This window comes from Phocoena phocoena, chromosome 17, assembly GCF_963924675.1.
Source record: "Phocoena phocoena chromosome 17, mPhoPho1.1, whole genome shotgun sequence".
Lineage (NCBI taxonomy): Eukaryota > Metazoa > Chordata > Mammalia > Artiodactyla > Phocoenidae > Phocoena > Phocoena phocoena.
This window is the reverse complement of record NC_089235.1, coordinates 36312312-36327542: the sequence shown is the minus strand read 5'-3', so window position 1 is coordinate 36327542 and position 15231 is coordinate 36312312. Positions and strand designations below refer to the sequence as shown.

Sequence of the window (15231 nt, the reverse complement as noted above, 5' to 3'; positions counted from 1 at the left end):
ATCTGAAAACAGCACAGATTCTTGGAGGGGTATAGGTTTCTTTTTTCCAGACAAGTTTGAAACAAATGTTTCTAAAAGGTATTTTTTAACTTGAAATTTTTTACTTCTCCTTTATCTGTATTATTTATCTACACTGAGCTTGAGTGGTTCTTAATGTTGAGCTATTTTCAAAAGCTAAGCTCTTGGAAGCAAATGGACAGATTTTTATCTGTAAAATTCCTTTTTGATATAGAAGAAACAAACATTTGGGAATAAATGAGAAACTATATTTTAAGTGTTCTCATGTTAAGATCCATCACGTACAAATGTAATGCTGTTAGCACTTATTATTACACCATCCTGTCATCTAATAGGTTAGACACTGAGATGTTTTTCCTCTATTCAGGTGAATGGAGAGTCATTTGAATCTTCTATTTGTACACAGTGTGTCTTTTCCTTCCCAACTTATTGCACCAAACTTGATTGTGTACAAAATAAGGCTGCAAATTTTTGATCGTTACTTCAACTTGCCATGATTGCTCTGTTTCTCACTCATCCCCTAATGCTTACTGAACCTGCCTGGGTGTGGCAGAATAAGACCTCACCAAAAGCTTTATAAGTCCTGTTCTTCCTGGCCAACCTTCATGATTCAATATAGCATGGGGAACTGAGGATCCTGGTCCCTGCCGTTTAAAAAAACACAGAGCCTGGATGCCATGATTCATCAGAGCGACCAAAAATGTTGGTACCATCTGGTTCTATTTTTAAAGTGAATTTACTCTCCCACAATATCATCTATTGTAAGCTGGACTTATAATGCTTCATTATTTTCCAGGGCTACATTTATAACTTTGAAAATAATATCAAATAGAAATTAGTAACATAGACAAGTAAATAGTTCCACTGGTTAGAATAAGTCCCAACACTATTCTGTAACAATTCCTATTAAAATCCAAATCCTAGATGTCATAGCTATAAGGAATTGGGTTCTTGAAACCCCTTTTTTTTTTTTTTTGAAACCTTATTTTTTTGCATTATGCATTCTTACTTTATCTCCTCCCTATTTGGCACTCACAGCCCCTAAACATAAGATAACCCCAAAGTTGGCCTCAAGTAGGGAAGACATAAACTCTTCCTTTTACAGAAAATGTATCGGTGTAAAACACAGTTCAGCAGATAATCAATCACTTCACTTCTCTGCTCCATCTGTTATGGTGATTGATCCATATTATTAAATTTCTGTAGGTCTTAATTCTATCTCTACTGTTCAGTTACTCAAACTCAGTTCTAAGTCCATCAGTAAGGCTTCCATTTTGGATCCCTATTTCCTCATTATCTCAAAGAGGGCTCTGATCTACAACTCAAAGTAGAATTATTATTAAACTGTAAAAAGTTTAAAGAAATAAAAATTTCTAATTTTTCTTTTATTTTAACATCTTTATTGGAGTATAATTCCTTTACAATGTTGTGTTAGTTTCTGCTTTATAACAAAGTGAATCAGCTATACATATATCACCATATGTCCTCCATCTTGCCTCTCCCTCCCACCCTCCGTATCCCACCCCTCTAGGTGGTCACAAAGCATCGAGCTGATCTCCCTGTGCTATGCGGCTGCTTCCCACTAGCTACCTATTCTACATTTGGTAGTGTATATATGACCATGGCACTCTCTCACTTCGTCCCAGCTTACCCTTCCCCCCACCCTGTGTCCTAAAGCCCATTCTCTACATCTGCGTCTTTATTCCTATCCTGCCCCTGGTTCTTCAGAACCTTTTTTTTTTTTTTTATTCCATATATATGCGTTAGCATGTGGTATTTGTTTTTCTCTTTCTGACTAACTTCACTCTGCATGACAAACTCTAGGTCCATCCACCTCATTATAAAAAACTCAATTTTGTTTCTTTTTATGGCTGAGTAATAGTCCATTGTATATATGTGCCACATTTTCTTTCTCCATTCATCTGTGATGACTATTTACATGTTTTCTTAAACTTTCAATGTTCAAATTGCTTTCACATACATACATCTTTGGTAACTTTGCTTCATATTTAGGTATATTCTAACTATTGAGTTATCTGGACATATTCTGTCTACTGGGTGATCTAGCATATATCCACAAAAGTCTGTGCAATATTATCACTAAAAATGCTTTGCCCAGATCATATTCCAATAACCCATGGCCTCTCACTGTTGAATTCCTTAACAACTAGAGATACCTGTCAACTTCAACCACAGGAGGCCATTGTCAAGCTAAACCCAACATCGCATTTAATTATCATGTACCTGCTATATCCGTGTCACCTTTCTCAACATTATTTTCTTCCCAAACCATACTCCCTACTTACTCCAGGTTTTCAACTCCTACCTCTACGTAGGAGATTACAAATTATGAGCCATTAAAGCAGTTTCAAACAGTCTACCAAATACCTTCAAACTCAGTGTGTCCAAATGCAAACTCATTAACTTCATCCCCCAAATCTTCTTCTACTGTCCTCTTTCAGTTATAACACTAATATTCTTCAAGACACTACAATCAGAAACCTTGGAATAATATTTTACTCTTTCTCCTTTTTCATCTACTTGTCCAATCATTTCCAAGTCCTATCAATTATTAATAAAAAATATCTCAAATTATACCCTCTTCTCAATTCACTGATAATGTCCTAGTTCATAATTTGCTATTGTTCCCTTAAACTGTTCTAACAACCTCCTACTTAACTATCAGCTTTTGTTATCAGCATTGTAAACCATTTGCCATACTGCTGTCAGAATAACCTTTCTAAGTATAGATTTGGATATCAGATTTAGAGAGTGTATTAAAATCATTTTTACTTTACTCCCCTCTATTAAATTCCTCCCAAAGCAATATAAAAATGAATATATACAGAGGAAAGTCCAGCTTTGATGAAACAAGAACATAGTCACAACTCTTAACTATAAAATACAATGTAGACTTGCAAAATTTGTAAGATATCAAGGACATTGGAAGCCAACAAATTTATCCTCAAAGTTTAATCAATCATAGATTTCTCCATGAATGTCACAATTTTAAAAATTCTATACAATAATCTTCTGATAAGAGCTTTAAGTTCTAGGGGCAATAGTGGACCACCAGAGAAGAAGGAAAGGTACCCGTATGGTATCTATTTGATACTATATAAAGAAGAGCAGTAAGATAAAATGCCATTTGTATCACTTACAACCTAGCTTCCTAACCAAAGGAGACTGACAGAGATGAAACAAGGTGAAGAAGGTAGAGGAGACAGCTAGTAAAAGGTCATCAGAGAACCTGTGATTTGTGAGGCTTTATTTCAACTAGGGACAAATCTTCAGATGACATAGTTAAATCAGAGTCTTGAGATGCTTCACTTCACTTCCTACCTTCTGCCCTCCCCACATTATTTTTCAGCAAATAGCTACGTCCACTAAAGATGCATCATAATCATAAAGGAATAATCAAGGAAGCTATATATATAAATGGGAAAAAGAAATAAAGTAACAAAATAGAGACAGAGGATAGGTTTAGGCAATAAAATCTCAGGAAAAATCCCTCAAAAATAGATATGAAGAGTCAAAGAAGAAAAACTGGGAAAGAAATTGGATGGAAACAAAAATATTACAGAGATAAAAGCCATATTTAAAATTTACTAAATAGGATAATCACAATAAGAAATACATAATCAGAGATACAGTGAATAGTCCAGAGAAACCATATGCACACACACACACACACACACACACACACACACATGCACACCCCAAAATAATCACGGGAAAATGTACAGATTTTAAGAAACAAAGTAAATTAAAAATACATAATTCATTAAGAGAACAGAACATATATATTTGAAAAAAGATTCAAAGACATATTAGAAGAAAAATTTTGTATGTAATTCTTGATTCCGAGATCACAAGGATATGTCACTCTCTTAGAAATTTGATACTAACTGTTCAACCACAAGAAATATTCTGACAATATTACCAAACTTTATGAGCAAGAAAGAAACTCACTGAGCATCCATTTAGAAAAATAAGCTCACATTAAATAGTAAAAAATTATGTTGACCTGTGATTTCTCTGCCTTATCCCTCAATGTCTGAAGATTATTCAAGGTTAAAAAGCCTGGGGGAAAGCATTTTAGACTCAGCCAAAAACTTCCTTCTAGTATATAAAGAAAACATGTTTTCACCATGAAGTAGTTCTGGGAATATAAAACACATGAGCCCTTCTTGGAAAACTGCTTTGTGATAACATACAAAATACAGCTAGAGGAACTGAAAGAAATAACTCAGGAATGCGAAACTATTTTTTTAAAGACTAAAGGTAACAACCAAATGCATTTAAATAAGGTTCCATGTTCTATAATTCAATGAATGACATCGTTTTCCTCCAGTGCTGTTCCTAACTGAAAACTTAGGAGCCACTCCAGACTGATGCACTTCATGTGATGAATTGGTGATGAGGGATAACTAATGAAACCGCTTTAGTATTTTTCAACTCTATTCCTTCCTTTTGAATCTCAAGTGTTAGTTGTGGTCCAGGCCTCCTCATTTATTTGCCTGAATTATTAAAGAAGTGCTTCCAATTGTTGCATACTTCATCAGATCGATCCATCTTCCTCAAATTACTCATATGACCTTCCTAATACATAAATCTTATTCCTATTTCTCCTTTCAGTGATGCCTCACTGCCTTCATGATGAAGTCGAATCTTTGCAGGATGTAAGCAGCTCTCTCAGTCCAACCCTTTCTTAACTTTTCCAACCCCATCTGTTACTACTCTCACCTTCATGCTATAGGTTCTGTCCATCATTTCCTGGAAAAAGCCTTCCCTGACACCTCTCCCCTTCCATGATGGTAATGTGCTCCCCGTTACGTGATTAATGAGTTCCTTAGAAACACCTTTATCACGGGGTTTTCAGTAGCTTGTTAAATAAGTTTATATCTTCTCATTTTTCTGTTTCCATGTGCCATCTCACACATATCACCTTAAAAAAGTCATTATCCTCCAACAGCCTAGTTAATTTTGGTCTCTTGGACTGCCCACAAAATACTGTTCCTTCAAGTCTCAGTTCATATTTCAGCTCTGCTCTAAGTCTTCTGTATTAACCCAGTACAAATTAAATGTTCCAGCCTCTATTTTTCTCCAGTACTAAGTTTTTTCTTTTGCTTCCAGGTCATATTGTATCTTGCATCATATAATAGTTACTGTTTCTGTGCCTGCATCCTGCACAAATATTAGTGTCTAAAGAAGGTAAGTATTTCTTTATTCATCTCTGAATTCCACATGGCACCCACTATTGTACCTTGGTAGAAGCTCAGTAATATTGAGACTTAAGAGGAATATTATCGTTTTTTAACATCTTTATTGGAGTATAATTGCTTTACAATGTTGTGTTAGTTTCTGCTGTATAACAAAGTGAATCAGCTATATGTATACACATATCTCCCCATATCCCCTCCCTCTTGCGTCTCCCTCCCACCCTCCCTATCCTACCCCTCTAGGTGGTCACAAAGCACAGAGATGATCTCTTTGTGTTATGCAGCTGCTTCCCACTATCTATTTTACATTTGGTAGTGTATATATGTCAATGTTACTCTCTCACTTCATTCCAGCTTATGCTTCCCCCTCCCCGTGTCCTCAAGTCCATTCTCTATGTCTGCATCTTTATTCCTGTCCTGTCCCTAGGTTCATCAAAACCTTTTTTTCTTTTTTTTTTTTTAGATTCCATATATATGTGTTATCATACAGTATTTGTTTTTCTCTTTCTGACTTACTTCACTCTGTATGACAGACTCTAGGTCCATCCACCTCACTACAAATAACTCAATTTCATTTCTTTTTATGGATGAGTAATATTTCATTGTATATATGTGTCACATCTTCTTTATCCATTCATCTGTTAATGGACATTTAGGTTGCTTCCATGTCCTGGCTATTGTAAATAGTGCTGCAATGAACATTGTGGTACATGACTCTTTTTAAGAGGAGTATTACTAAAGTACGTGCCAGCATAAGTAATCCCCCAAAGTGTCTCAGATCAAAGGCCCTGAAGGAGGGAGAATACATAAATAATTGCATTTCAATATAATGAATGCCATAACAAAGCTAAACAGAGGCTACTCATGAAATAATTCACCCATATAGGAAAGGGAGAGAATTTTGGATGTTCTTGCATAGATACATTTCTCTAGAACAAGTATATTAAACATTTATGTTAGTAAAATTCATATTTTATCATTGTTCAATATAATTTAATCTGTTCCTAGCAATATCCTATTAACATAATGCTCCTCTCAATGTAACCCATTTAAAAAACAATTCATGAGACTTTGTATTTAGAATGAATATGGTCACTATTAATATGTTTATCCTATATTAATGCAGCATACATTTCTTAGCAATAATTAATGCTGGCTTTTCATATATGTTATAAATAGTCTTATTTCTACTAGCTATTCTTTGATGAACTTCACTTCCAGAATCAATTCATAATGGAAACTGGGAATCCCCAAACCACTCAAGTTAGCTAGCATTTCTTTAAAAGTTCTTAAACACATCAATCAAATTTTGACAGAATTCCATTTCTGTTTCTTATAAAGACATTTTACATTTTAATATTTTTATTGAGTTTGAAAAAAGATAGCTTGTAAAATGTAAGTCTCAAATGGCTAAAACTATTTTTTGCAAATGGAACTATTAAAGCTTATTTTGTAACATGTGTTTAAGCCAAAGATAGTAATTTTAGATCAAATTTCTACTTACCCAATCAATTTTATTCACATTCCAATATTTTTTTAAATCTCGAAACTGTATTAGCATTCCCTTCAGTCCCACGACAATAATACTTGCAAGAACACACTACAAATAAGAAATAAGTTGATGAAGATGTAAGATAAAGATTTTAATCTAAATTTAAAAGAATCATGGTATTTTTATGTCTTTGTCTTTGAAGTACTTACTAAAGAAAAGCAATAACCATTTAGAAGACTGAAGTAATATTCATTTTGTTTAGAACTAACCTATTATTGTACTTTAGGAATATAATAGCAATTCTAGAAAACCACAGGGTACATGTTATGGCATTCTAAAAAAAAGGAAGAAAGGAAAAGAAAAGTAGTGAATTATAACGGTGAATGTTATAAGGCTGAATGTCCTCTTAACTTTATAATAATTATTCACTGCCATTTGTTTGAAATGTGTTTGTTGCAAAAATTAAATATTTACATAATGTATTTCTTTAGAATTGTCTTGAGTATCAATTTTCTGGTTTCACCTGAATATATTTATAACTCTCTTGAAAAGTGAACTTGGTTATTGGGAGATCCTCTCGTGAAAGTGATTTATTCTTATTACATGAAAGAAGAATTAGAACAAGAAAGGCCTGACACTATCTCTGGATCTCTGAAGACCAGGATCTTACTCACATCACTTTAGTGCCCCAGGCTTCTGAAAAGCAAGGTAAATACATGTACTAATACTCTGAGTCACTTTGTATAACCATGCATCAAGGGTGGCAAGATGCATTTTGTTGCCTACTCTCTTGCCCAGTATGTATTTTCTAATAGTACAAATTTTATAAAATTCTTCCAAACTCTACTTCTTATAACAGACTTCCCTGGTGGTCCAGTGGTTAAGACTCTGTGCTTCCACTGCAGGGGGTGCAGGTTCAATCCCTGGTCAGTAAACTAAGGTCCAGCATGCCACATGGCACAGTCAAAAAAAAAAAAAGAATAAAAGAATGTCATGTACTTCTTATAACAGAGATTGCCTAGTTCCACCTTCCAAATGAATACAGAATAAATCTAATTCCACGATGTCATTTTTATACAAAAGCCTAAGAATTAGAAAACAGCCATAGTACCCTCCCATACTTTCCCCATCAAATGTGGACTCTTTCTACCTTTCCTCCATTCAGCCATTACTTATGTCACATAAGGTTTCAGATTTAGGATCATTGAGGTTGTTCTTCAAAGAAATTTTTAAAATACAATGATTCACATTAAAAGTAAAGTTAAAAAGTAAATAATAAAAAGCACTACTTACCATGGGCAGCCAGTAAAGCAAGGGTCCTATTGCATAGATGACTATCAGGATGAAAATGCAAGATATTAGACAAGCCACCTGTGAAATACAAGACAGACAAAAAAGAAAGCTTGAACTTTCTTATTATTCCAAAGTTATAGGGGGAAAAAGATAATTCTTTGTTCTTCTTGATAAGAAGAAACAAAATGTTGGCACGTGATTGTTAAATTAAATAGACTGTCATCTGTATTTTGGAGCTGAAGGAACCCAAATGTGACAGCTGACAAACTGGTGCAATCAAATTAAGTCAGCAATGTCAAAAAAAGCAATTCTAAACAAAGAAATAGGACACCATCAACTTTTATCACACATCACAGCATGGCTTTTTTGTTTGTTTGTTTGTTTAATAGTGAAAATGACATTTCAGCTAAAAGTCCTTTAGCCTATAGTTGTTCAGTCTGGCCCCCCTTCTCCTAGTTGTTTGGGTAATAACAATATGTAGTTTAGGGTTTTTCTGTGCTGATGACAAATTTCCACAGAAGCCTTTACTCTCTTCGTTGGAGTCCTTTGTTAATATGAAACAGTTATATGGGATTAAGGAAGCAGTCTCTGCAGTGAAACAGACTTAATCTTATTAATCCTGAAAAGTCATTAGTATTGTGTTCTAACCAACTCAACTTGCTGACAAAAGGTAATTCAAAACAGCTCACACCTAGCTATGCTCCACTTAATGGAGAACAAATTTCACATAAGCAAATGCTCATGTCTTAATAGAAACATTTAGCCAAACTGTCAGCCTAACAAGAGGAAAGAGGGCTTTCACAGGACCAAAACGATACCCAAAATATCTTTATGGAAAAATCAAAGGAAATAAAGCCTATTAGAGTGGCTAAAAATAAATATATAAACAAATAATCAATAGCAAGGGCTGGCAAGGACTCAGAGCAACTAGAGTTCTCAGACACTACTAGTGGTAATTCAATATGGTACAGCCACTTCAAAACCAGTTTGGCAGCTTCTTATGCAGTTATGTATGACCCAGAAATACCTAAGAGAAAGGAAAACATACACTTATGAAAATACTTACATGTAAATATTTATAGCAGTTTTATTCATAAATACCAAAAACTGTAAATAACTGAATTGTCCACTAATTGGTGAATAGATAAGTTTTGGGACATCCATACAATAGAATACTACGCAACAATAAAAAAGAACAGACTATTGATACATGCAACAGCATGGATGAAACTCAAAACCATTAAACTAAATGAAAGAAGGTTGATACAAGTTCCTTCCGTATTTAGTGGAGCTCATCTACAGCACTCCCCAGCATATAAAGGGGGAAAAGTCCTTCTGTGGGGAATAAGTTATTAGAGAACTAAAGACTGTCCATAAAAGAAGTTATAGTACACAAAACTGTCACTAAACTGATTATTTAGGAGTAACTGGTGATTTTACATGATAATAATTTTTAAATAACAAAATATTATGCCTGTAACTCCACTAGACTGGAGAGAGCTAGTTGTCAGAAGGCAGATTAAAGGATTCATTCAGATACCCATGTGACTCAGTATATCCATGTTTATGTGGAAAGAAAATGACACCAACCACTAAGGTGCACTTCATATCAAAAGACAAAGGCATGAGGAGGACTTTCAAAGATGGTGGAGGATTAAGATGTGGAGATCACCTTCCTCCCCACAAATACATCAAAAATACATCTACATGTGGAACAACTCCTATAGAACACCTACTGAATGCTGGCAGAAGACCTCAAACTTCCAAAAAGGCAAGAATATCCTCACTTACCTGGGTAGGGCAAAAGAAAAAGAGAGACAAAGGAACCAGGATGGGACCTGCACCTCTGGGAGGAAGCTGTAAAGCAGGAAAAGTTTCCACACACTAGAAATTCCCTTCACTGGCCAGGGAGGGGGAGCTTCAGGGTGTCAGAGGAGAGCTCAACAGGGTGTGGAGGGCAAAGTGGAGAGATTCCCACACAGAGGATCGGTGCCAACCAGTGGGTGGGGGCTGGGGCTGAGGCTTGGGCTTTGCAGGTCAGACCCCAGGGAGAGGATTGGTGTTGGCTGCGTGAAGACAGCCTGAAAGGGGCTAGTACACCACGGCTAGCCAGGAGTGAGTCTGGGAAAAAGTCTGGACCTGCTGGAGAGGCAAGAGACCATTGTTTTGGGGTGCGCAAGGAGAGGGTCTTTCTGCTCTGTGTGCCCACAGACGTCAGAGCACCGCCTAAGTGAGCTCGAGAGATGGGTGCAAGCCGCGGCTATCATCTCAGACCCAAAGGCAGGCACGGACTGCTACTGCTGCCGCCGCTGCCACCAAGAGTCCTGTGTGCAAGTGCAGGTCACTACCCACACCTTCCTGGGAGCCTGTCAGCGCACCACTGCCAGGGCACCATGATCCAGGGCCAACTTCCCTGGGAGAACACACAGCACACCTCAGGCTGTTGCTACTTTACACCAGCCTCTGCCATTGCAGGCATTCCCCACATCACAATTGTGACTAGCGTACCCCTCCCTCTCCTCGGCCTGAGTGAGCAAGAGAGCCCTAATCAGCCTCTACTTTAACCTTGTCTTGTCTGGGTGGGGAAGAGACACCTGAGGGCAGCCTACATGCAGAGGCAGGGCCAAAACCAAAGCTGAACTGCAGGAGCTGCGCGACAAAAGAAGAGAAAGGGAAATCTCTCTGTGCAGCCTCAGGAGCAGCAGATTACATCCCCACAATTGGCTTGGTAAACCCTGCATCTATGGAATTCCTGAATAGGTGTTCCCAAAATTGTGACTGTGGACTTTGGGGGCAACTGTGGACTTGGGGTTTAATTTCCGTGTTTGACTTCTTTTTGGTTTTATGTTTATCTCAATTTAGTTTTTAGTGTTTCTTTTCATTTATGAGTTTGTTTATTGGTTTGGTTGCTTTCTTCCTTTTTTGTTTTCTTCCCTTTTGTGAGTGTGTGTGTGTGTATGTTTCTCTGTGTGATTTGTCTGTTTAGTTTTGCTCTTTAAAAAAAATTAAGCATTTATATGAATACTCAGGAATATAAAACTGGCCAGAAGGAATTTGGGGTTCATGTGATCTAGAAAATATTCAACATTAAACTGATATCTGGTATTGAAGGTGGCTTAAGCTTGTTGATCTAATTAATATAGACATGTCTTTAGAGTCACTAATATTAGGCATAATACTTTATTGTACCTAGGAATGGAATAAGAGCTTATTACATCTGTTGCAAGGAAAATAACGTGATAGTATGAAACTTTAAATGTAAATGAGATAAGAGCTTTCAGGTAAATGCTATAGGAATAATTATGTTCTGAAAATTATCTAAAATAGTGTCTCCAGATTTTGGTAACTATTACTTGCCACTTGGTTTTCACTAAAAATTAAGGTTTTTAAGAGTTGGGGACTCTAATTTAAATATGTAATTAAAGCTACTAAAAATAATAAAATATTTCACTATATAATAGGAAAGTGGGACATATGTTTTGAGTAAAAAGGAGTTTTATGCATGGTCAGACTGAGAGTATATTAAACTTAATTGGGTAAATGGATTTTGTTATTAAAAGTAGACTGGTGGGGGGACCTTGAAGATGGCGGAAGAGTAAGACGCGGAGATCACCTTCCTCCCCACAGATACACCAGAAATACATCTACACGTGGAACAACTCCTACAGAACACCTACTGAAGGCTGGGAGAAGACCTCAGACCTCCCAAAAGGCAAGAAACTCCCCACGTACCTGGGTAGGGCAAAAGAAAAAAACAGAGACAAAAGAATAGAGACGGCACCTGCACCAGTGGGAGGGAGCTGTGAAGGAGGAAAAGTTTTCACACACTAGGAAGCCCCTTCACGGGCAGAGACTGCGGGAGGCGGAGGGGGGAGCTTCGGGACCGCGGAGGAGTGCACAGCGATGGGTGCGGAGGGCAAAGCGGGGAGATTCCTGCACAGAGGATCGGTGCCGACTGGCACTCACCAGCCTGAGAGGCTTGTCTGCTCACCCGCCGGGGCGGGCAGGGCTGCGAGCTGAGGCTCGGGTTTCGGTTTCGGATGGAGCGGAGCGCAGGGAGAGGACAGGGGTTGGCGGCTTGAACATAGCCTGAAGGGGTTACTGCACCACGGCTAGCCGGGAGGAAGTCCGGGGAAAAGTCTACACCTGCCGAAGAGGCAAGAGACTTTTTCTTCCCTGTTTCCTGGTGCGTGAGGAGATGGGTTTAAGAACGCTGCTTAAAGGATCTCCAGAGACGGGCGCGAGCCGCGGCTAAAAGCACGGACCCCAGAGACGGGCGGGAGATGCTAAGGCTACTGCTGCCGCCACCAAGGGGCCTGTGTGCAAGCACAGGTCACTCTCCACAACCCTCTTCCGCGGAGCCTGTGCAGCCCGCCACTGCCAGGTTCCCGGGATCCGGGGACAACTTCCCCGGGAGAACGCATGGCGGGCCTCAGGCTGGTGCAAAGTTACGCTGGGCTTTGCCGCCGCAGGCCCGCCCCGTACGCAGTGCCACTCCCGCCCCCCTAGCCTGAGTGCGCCAGAGCCCCCGAATCAGCGACTCCTTTAACCCCGTCCTGTCTGAGCAAAAAACAGACGCCCTCCAGCGACCTACATGCAGAGGCAGGGCCAAATCCAAAGCTGAGCCCCAGTGAGCTGTGAGAACAAAGAAGAGAAAGGGAAATCTCTCCCAGCAGCCTCAGAAACAGCGGATTAAAGCTCCACAATCAACTTGATATACCCTGCATCTGTGGAATACCTGAATAGACAACCAATCATCCCAAATTAAGGAGGTGGACTTTAGGAGTAAGATCTATGATTTTTTCCCCTTTTCCTCTTTTTGTGAATGTGTACGTTTATGCTTCTGTGTGAGACCTTGTCTGTATAGTCTTGCTTCCACCATTTGTCCTAGGGTTCCATCAGTCCATGGTTTTTTAAAAAATTTTTTTCTTAGTTAATTTTAATTTTAATAACGTTATTATACTTTACCTTCATTCTTTCTTTCTTTCTTTCCTTCCTTCCTTCCCTCCTTTAGACAATGAATCATCCCAAATTGAGGAGGTGGTCTCTGAGAGCAAGATTTATGATTTTTCCCCCTTAACCTCTTTTAGTGAAGGTGTATGTGTATGCTTCTGTGTAAGATTTTGTCTGTATAGCTTTGCTTCCAACATTTGTCCTAAGGTTCTATCCATCCCTTTTTTTTTCTAAATAAGAATTTTTTAATTCAATAACTTTATTATACTTTATTTTATTTTTACTGTATCTTCTTTCTTTCTGTCTTTTTTCCTTCTTTCCCTCCTTCTTTCCTTCCTCCCTCCCTCCCTCCCTCCTTTCTTTCCTTCTTGCCTTCTTTCCTTCTTTGCTTCTTTCTTTCTTTCTTTCTTTCTTCCTTCCTTCCTTCCTTCCCTCCTTTCCTTCTTTCTTTCCTCATACTTCTACTAATTCTCTCTACTTTATCTCCCTTTTATTCTGAGCCATGCGGATGAAAGGCTCTTGGTGCTCCAGCCAGGAGTCAGGGCTCTGCCTCTGAGGTAGGAGAGCCAACTTCAGGTCACTGGTCAACAAGAGACCTCCCAGCTCCACATAATATTAAATGGTGGAAATCTCCCAGAGACCTCCATCTTAACACCAGCACCCAGCTTCACTCAACGACCAGCAAGCCACAGTGCTGGACAACCTATACGAAACAACTAGCAAAACAGGAACACAACCCCACCCATTAGCAGAGAGGCTGCCTAAAATCATAATAAGGCCACAGACACCCTAAAACACACCACCAGATGTGAACCTGCCCATGGAGAGACCAGATCCAGCCTTATCCACCACAACACAGGCACTAGTCCCCTCCACCAGGAAGCCTACACAACCCACTGAACCAATCTTAGCCACTAGAGACAGATATCAAAAACAGCAGGAACTACGAACCTGCAGTCTGCACAAAGGAGACCCCAAACACAGTAAGATAAGCAAAATGAGAAGACAGAAAAACACACAGCAGATAAAGGAGCAAGATAAAAATGCACCAGACCTAACAAATGAAGAGGAAATAGGCAGTCTACCTGAAAAAGAATTCAGAATAGTGATAGTAAGGATGATCCAAAATCTTGGAAATAGAATGGACAAAATGCAAGAAACAGTTAACAAGGACCTAGAAGAAATAAAGAAGAAACAAGCAATGATGAACAACACAATAAATGAAATTAAAAGTACTCTAGGTAGGATCAATAGCAGAATAACTGAGGCAGAAGAACGGATAAGTGACCTGGAAGATAAAGTAGTGGAAATAACTACTGCAGAGCAGAATAAAGAAAAAAGAATGAAAAGAACTGAGGACAGTCTCAGAGACCTCTGGGACAACATTAAACGCACCAACATTCGAATTTTAGGGGTTTCAAAAGAAGAAGAGAAAAAGAAAGGGACTGAGAAAATATTTGAAGAGATTATAGTTGAAAACTTCCCTAATATGGGAAAGGAAATAGTTAATCAAGTCCAGGAAGCACAGAGAGTCCCATACAGGATAAATACAAGGAGAAATACGCCAAGACACATACTAATCAAACGGTCAAAAATTAAATACAAAGAAAGCATATTAAAAGCAGCAAGGGAAAAACAACAAATAACACACAAGGGAATCCCCATAAGGTTAACAGCTTATGTTATGTTTCTCAGCAGAAACCCTACAAGCCATAAGGGAGTGGCAGGACATACTGAAAGTGATGAAGGAGAAAAACCTGCAGCCAAGACTACTCTTCCCAGCAAGGATCTCATTCAGATTTGATGGAGAAATTAAAACCTTTATGGACAAGGAAAAGCTGAGAGAGTTCAGCACCACCAAACCAGCTTTACAACAAATGCTAAAGGAACTTCTCTAGACAAGAAACAAAAGAGAAGGAAAAGATCTATAATAACGAACCCAAAACAACTTAGAAAATGGGAATAGGAACATACATATCGATAATTACCTTAAATGTAAATGGACTAAATGCTCCCACCAAAAGACACAGATTGGCTGAATGGATACAAAAACAAAACCCTTATATATGCTGTCTACAAGAGACCCACTTCAGACCTAGAGACACATACAGACTGAAAGTAAGGGGATGGAAAAAGATATTCCATACAAATGGAAATCAAAATAAATCTAGAGTAGCAATTCTCATATCAGACAAAATAGACTATAAAATAAGGACTATTAAAAGAGACAAAGAAGGACACTACATAATGACC

At 38.3% G+C, this 15231-nt stretch overlaps 1 protein-coding gene across 1 annotated transcript in view; it reads right to left on the bottom strand.

Annotated features, from left to right (window-relative positions):
• Positions 1–15231, bottom strand: part of SLC26A7 (solute carrier family 26 member 7) — a 202424-nt gene that overhangs the window by 53237 nt on the left and 133956 nt on the right. Inside the window, exons 9-10 of the mRNA XM_065895196.1 lie at positions 8026–8103; positions 6745–6840 (exon numbers count right to left, since the gene is read on the bottom strand). Of these exons, the coding sequence (XP_065751268.1) occupies positions 6745–6840; positions 8026–8103 (174 nt within the window). The remainder of the gene's footprint in view (positions 1–6744; positions 6841–8025; positions 8104–15231) is intronic.